The following is a 6,692-nucleotide window of genomic DNA, read 5'->3' as shown; positions in this document are numbered from 1 at the left end:
ACAAACTGGATATGTTGAATGCTATGATGGAGGAGATAAAGTGCAATTGTGGCTCGTTTCGAACACTATCAGCAGAAGGAGCTTGTCAAGGGAGGGGCAGAGAGCTGAGGAACACCTCCTTCGGCATGAATGACCAATTCCCTCCGGAGATACATGACAGGCGTAAAGCACTTTTCCCTATCATGAGAGAACATCGGAGCCATAACAGCCGCGTTGCCCTGGTAGTCGACAAATTGTACATCAATAATCAACTGTTCAGAGACTCCAGCATCACTCCCTGGTTATTTTAATGTCACAATCCCAGTAGGCCTGTGTATTGGCATGCTGGACTTGTTTTATGGCTAGTTCAAGCATTGATGGGACTTTTTCCAAACCGGGTCTTCTTAAGGGCCTGGCACTAGCTCATTTAAACATCTGCAGCTTGAGGAATAAAACACATGAACTCTCAGCGAAATTGATGGACAATGGAATTCATGTAATGGCTATAACTGAAACACACTTGGATAGTACATTTGATGACTCATTGATATCAATTGAGGGTTTTTCCATGTTCAGAAAAGATAGAAATAGATTTGGCGGGGGCGTGGCAATCTACGTGAAACATCATATACCAGTAAAACTAAGACCTGATTTGATGAATGACAACATTGAGGCATTGTGGTTACAGGTTCATTTACCCCATACTAGCCCAATACTGATTGGTTGTTGCTATAGACCACCCAACTCTAGAATAGAATATCTCAATGGAATCTGTGATATGTTTGACAGAGTTGCAGATGAAAATAGAGAAATGTACTGTCTTGGTGATTTTAATGTGAACTGGTTTGAAGATGGCTGCTCTATGAAGAAAAGGTTGCTTGATATGACCAATACTTGTCATTTGAGTCAAATTGTTTCCATACCAACTAGGAATGCTCTGAACCGAGATGGAGCTCAATCATCCTCCTGTATAGATCATATTTATACAAATGTGCCTGACAGGTGTTCCAAGGTAATGTCATTGTTAGTTGGCTTCAGTGACCATGACCTGGTTGCTGTGTCCAGAAAGTCAAAGATTCCAAAAGCAAAGTCAAAGATAATCTGTGCTAGGTCATATAAGAATTTCAGCGACAATGCTTTCTTAGAAGATGTCAAGTATGCTCAATGGTCTAAAGTCTGTGTTGAACCTGATGCTGAAAAATCGTTAAATATTTTTATGGATTTGTTCGTACCCATTGTAAACAAACATGCACCACTTAGGAAATTCACTGTCAAGCCTAATGGAGCTCCCTGGATTGATGAGGAGTTAAAGAACTTAATGAAACAAAGAAATGAGCTAAAAAGATGCTTTATTGGAGCCCTACATGACAGTAAGAAATTATGGAAAGTGATGAATGATATTATGGGTCGGAGTACTAATGCTTCTGCATCCTTCATTGAAACTGATAATGGTGTATTTATTTCTAAGCCTAAGGATATGTCAAATTACCTAAATAAGTATTTTGTGGAAAAAGTTGAAAATTTGAGGGGGGGCTTTTGTACAAATGTAAAGAACAAATCGTGTCTGCTCATTGATGATCTCATAATGAAAGGCAAACAGTGTACTTTTGAGTTCAATTCGGTTGAAATCAAGGAGGTTGAAAAATTGTTACGATCCATTTCTAAAGACAACTCTGCTGGTATAGATTGTATTGATGGTAAATTACTCAGAATAGCTGTTGATTATATAGCTCTTCCTGTATGTCACATATTTAATTCCTGTCTATCTAATGGAACCTGTCCTAAAATCTGGAAAGAAGGAAAAATTATTCCCATACCAAAAGATACCAAATCAACATTCAGTGGTCCTAACTGTAGACCTATAACAATCCTACCTGTTTTGAGTAAAATTTTAGAAAGGATTGTATATAACCAAATCCATGATTATATGTCTAAGAATGATTTGATAAGTAATGCACAACATGCCTACAGAGAGGGTCATTCCACCTGCACAGCCTTGGTAAAAATGACTGACGATTGGTTAAGGGGGATTGACAATTCATTGTTATCTGGTGCTGTCATGTTGGACTTCAGCGCTGCATTTGACCTAATTGACCATAAGTTGTTGATTGAAAAACTCACGCATTATGGTTTAGGACCTATGGCAATCTCTTGGTTTGAAAATTATTTATCTTTCAGAACTCAACAGGTTTTCTTGAATGGTACTCTGTCCAACAGCATTAACATAGACTGTGGTGTGCCGCAAGGAAGTTGTTTGGGTCCGCTCTTATTTTCAATTTTTACGAATGATCTCCCGCTTGTTATTCAAGAATCCACTTTGGTTTTATACGCTGACGATTCTACACTGTACTATTCTGCATCTTCATGCTGTAAACTTAAGTCCGTTCTGTCACAAGATCTGAAAGCAGTGGTCAATTGGGTTACTGCAAATAGACTTGTTTTAAATCTATCAAAAACTGTCAGCATTGTCTTTGGATCTCGGCATAATGTAGCCAGTCAGCCTATGCTTGATCTGCAGATTTCTAGTCAGCCAGTCAAGCAGGAGAGCAAGTTAAAGCTTCTGGGACTTTCTATTTGTAACACTCTGTCCTGGACTGATCATGTTAGGCAGATAGTTGCCAAGATGAGTAGGAGCATTGCTACGGTCCGGAAATGTGCCACCTACTTACCAGCTACTTTACGGAGACAGGTTGTTCAAACATTAGTATTATGCCATCTCGACTATTGTTCTGTTATTTGGGCCTCTGCCTCTAAGACTGACCTAAGCAAACTACAAACTGTACAAAACCGGGCTGCTAGACTTGCCCTTGCTAGATCTTACAGATCAAATGTAGATCAGATGCATTCTGATCTCAAGTGGCCTAAAGCTCTTGATAGGTTATCCATTAGGTCCTTGATATTTATTAAGAATGTAATTTCCACTCATGTTCCTAGAGCTCTTTTTAATGAAATTGTTTTTTGCTCTGATGCTCATTCATACGGTACTAGATCTGCAACAGCAGGGCTAGTTGTGCTCCCACACTGTAGGAGTAATGCAATGAGGAGGACATCCTTCTATAGGTCCATTTCTTTGTGGAATATACTCCCATTCGCACATTCGTGTTATACCTGTGAAGAGGGAATTCAAGAGGCAAATTAAATCCTATTTTTATTTATGTTAAATATGAACTCGGGACTCTGACTTGGCTTGGCGCTCAATGAATTATGTTTGTTTGTTTGACTGTTGCTATGTATTTGTAGTTTTGTCACTTTTACTGTATTTGAGTGATGATTAATTGTTTGTATGTTCTGATTTTAATTGGACCCCAGGAAGACTAGTCTGCCGCTTCTGCGACAACTAATGGGGATCCACAATAAACAATAAACAATAAACAACAGCCTCATATGCTCGCCACATTTAAGCCAATATGTATTGAATTTTGACTGAAAGGCAATTAAGTTGGATATCTGATACCTATGGATCATCTGATTTTTCCCTCTAGTTGCCAAAGCTCTAGCATCGAATAACTTGTTACAGTGATTAAGATATATGAATAAACCCAAACATTTCTTTAGATGATTGACAGGCTCTTTGACGTATTGAATAGCCGAAACCCTCATGCTAGAGGATACAAAGCACCGATTGGGAACCTCAATTGGTGTTACAAGTTTGAGTTCCTGTCAAAGGCTAGGAAGTACTTGCTAGATTTGGTGATGATGGATGGTAAACCCCTTCACCAGTCAAAGAGGTTAATTTTTAAATACTTATTGCATGTTGTTCTGAATGGAGTTCATGATATGCTATTATGCACAGAGTTCACAATGTGCTGTTTTGCACGGAGTTCATGATATGCTATTATGCACAGAGTTCACAATGTGCTGTTTTGCACGGAGTTCATGATATGCTGTTCTGCATCAGGTTTAAAAGAAGTTCTGTATTTTTGTAGGTGGAGTTGGTAATATAATGAGCAATGTTGATAATTTAAAGTTAATGTAGTCTCCAGCATGTCTGCTATGATCAGTTCTACAAAACATTTTGGAAATTTAAGGTACCTGTCTGTCATGGGGTTCGTTATAAACATTGACACTCTGATGGGGATGATTCCTCAACTCCTGGAAGAGCAACAATATGTCCTGACCTACCGCTTCAGCCAGGATCATTTGGAGCTTCTCTTCAATTCTATCAGAGCATCAGGTTTGATATATAAGATACAATAGGTCATATCCCTTTGTGGCGTTTTTGTGTGTGGTCTACTATAACTATGGAATAAGTTAATTGCCTCAATGTTAAGTAGCCCTGTGTTGGGTTTGATATCCTTCCTACTCTACCACTCATGTCTCCTCTATTCATATAAGGAAAACACGATTTACACGACACGATTTAAATATCTTAAAGGGTTGTATGTTGCTGTTTGTTTCTCATTAGGAGGCTGGAATAACAACCCAACTGCTGGACAGTTCCAGGGTATCTTCCGCAAGCTCATGTATAGATGTGGTGTCAAGCCTGTGGATTCTGGCAACGTGAGAGGACAGGATGCCACTGTCACCCTGTCAGCTGAGCACTACACCAGAGTCTCCCTTTCCGCTGCTGAGATGTCCTCTGCAGATGCCGCCACTGCTGAAGAGCTGGTTTCTCCATTCCTGAACATTTCGGCCCTTGTAGGGGACCACAGCTACCTCCCGACTCGCTTTGGTGGTCTAGTACAGCCTTTCTCAAACTTTTTTCAGCCAGGGCACCTTTCAAAAGTGCATAAAATCTCAAGGCACCCCAGTGTAAAATATGATTAAAAACGACACTGCATAGCCTAAACGTAAATGCAAATGTCCTGTTTATTTAGACAGGACAGTAATGAACAGAGCATAATACAACTGTAAATATTAATAATAATAACAACTTCATAGCACCTTTAAAAACACAGGTTTACTAAGTGCTTCACAAAACAATAAATCAGAGACACAAATGCCATAAAACCATAAGAGGTGGACCGCCCAAGCTATACAGCAACACAGGCAATACAAGAACCCAACAAATTGAGACCAGGAGAACTCAAATGAAGTGCAGAGATAGCAGGAATGTTTTTCCATCATAGTGCTTGTTTCCATCCGTGCCATACGCGCACGCACACACACACACACACACACACACACACACACACACACACACACACACACACACACACACGCACGCACACGCAAACAATAATCCGCAATGAGAGAGGGAGAGAGAGGTCCACATTCGCGCATGCAGCGCGCATACGCACACAAATAAGCCGCAATTGAGAGAGAGAGGGAGAGAGAGGGGAGAGAGAGGGGTGTGACTCACAATCAATGAGAGACGTGAGCCTGGTGCGACGCACACAACCGGCCTATCCTGGCAGGCAGCCTTTCTCAAAGTGGGTACCGCGGCAAAAAATTACGCTGTCACGCTGACACCGGTGGGGACGTCACGTTACGTGAGACAGATTTTTATGGTTAATTTTATATATTTGTTTAACTAAAATGACTTTACAATTGTATTAATCCATTCATATGTAAGAAAGAATGTATTTATGTATTCAATATATACATATATGTCATATATGAAATGTCAGATTTTTTTTTTTTTTTAATTAAATGTCAGAATACGTAATTTTTTGGCGGCACCCCTGACACAGTCACGGGGCACCCCAGGGTGCCGCGGCACCCACTTTGAGAAAGGCTGGTCTAGTAGACAACGCACTGGTCTACATTGCTGGGTTCGTTGTCCGGTGTATTTTTCGCAGCCTGTCCTGTGATGTGTGCCGTGCCAGCCTGGTGACAGATGCTGTAGCTGTCCCATTTGACCAGAGCTACCATCTGCTGGAACTTCGTAACAACGGTGGGCTGATGATTCCTTCAAAAGGAACTGTAAAGGTCAGTAAAAACATCCATCAGCTCCTCTGTACACAGCTAGCATGCTGCCCAACGATGACCAACAGCCCAACCCATCCTCATACAGTCACAGCTTTAACATTTTCTAATTCTCTTTTTGAAGGTGGTGAGAGCTGCGGAGAGGGCCATTCGTCAACACTCTCCAGGGAAAGCCCCTGATGAGGTTGTTGTAGCCCACTTTGTCAGAGAGGAAATCGGGACAGAGGACGTCTTTGCACTGGGGAGCCATGTCCAAGAAAGCCAGTTTGGCATCGACAATCACCTGTCCCTCCTCCTGTCGCTGGTTGTCTCTGTCTTTATGCGAATACGGCTGCATCATATCGCTAAATTAACCTCGCTTACCTGGCAGAGAGGAAATTCCCGAAAAAAACTCGGAAAAACCATCCTGTTTCAAGGATTTTGAAAACGACAGATATAGTTATATATATATATATATATATATATATATATATAGTTATATATATATATATATATATATAGTTATATATATATATATATAGTTATATATATATATATATATATAGTTATATATAGTTATATATATATATAGTTATATATATATATATATATAGTTCTGTATATGTGTATAGTTATATATATGTGTATATATGTGTGTGTGTGCATATATTTGTGTATATATATATATATATATTGTATTAAATGTATAATTGTAAACATACTGACTGTTTTTCAACATGCTATACTAGGGGGCTGTGTTCTCAAAGGGTAGCGTGGGTGAATCGCTGAAAAAACTGAAAGACATAGGGGTGGCCATCAGCAGCGTTGATATGCCCTGAAACACAACTTTCAATCACAAAACAGCA

General features: G+C 39.9%; 1 protein-coding gene across 1 annotated transcript; it reads left to right on the top strand.

Moving 5' to 3' along the window:
• The first annotated feature begins 4,016 nt into the window (after positions 1-4,016).
• LOC129115387 (uncharacterized) lies at positions 4,017-6,275 on the top strand. The gene is made up of 4 exons (XM_054626923.1): positions 4,017-4,153; positions 4,385-4,659; positions 5,629-5,850; positions 5,972-6,275. The coding sequence occupies exons 1-4, from the start codon at positions 4,021-4,023 to the stop codon at positions 6,269-6,271; spliced, it is 930 nt and encodes a 309-aa protein (XP_054482898.1). The 5' UTR covers positions 4,017-4,020; the 3' UTR covers positions 6,272-6,275.
• The last annotated feature ends 417 nt before the right edge of the window (positions 6,276-6,692 follow it).

This window comes from Anoplopoma fimbria, unplaced genomic scaffold, assembly GCF_027596085.1.
Source record: "Anoplopoma fimbria isolate UVic2021 breed Golden Eagle Sablefish unplaced genomic scaffold, Afim_UVic_2022 Un_contig_7435_pilon_pilon, whole genome shotgun sequence".
Taxonomy (NCBI): Eukaryota; Metazoa; Chordata; class Actinopteri; order Perciformes; family Anoplopomatidae; genus Anoplopoma; species Anoplopoma fimbria.
This window is presented reverse-complemented; position numbering and strand designations above follow the sequence as displayed.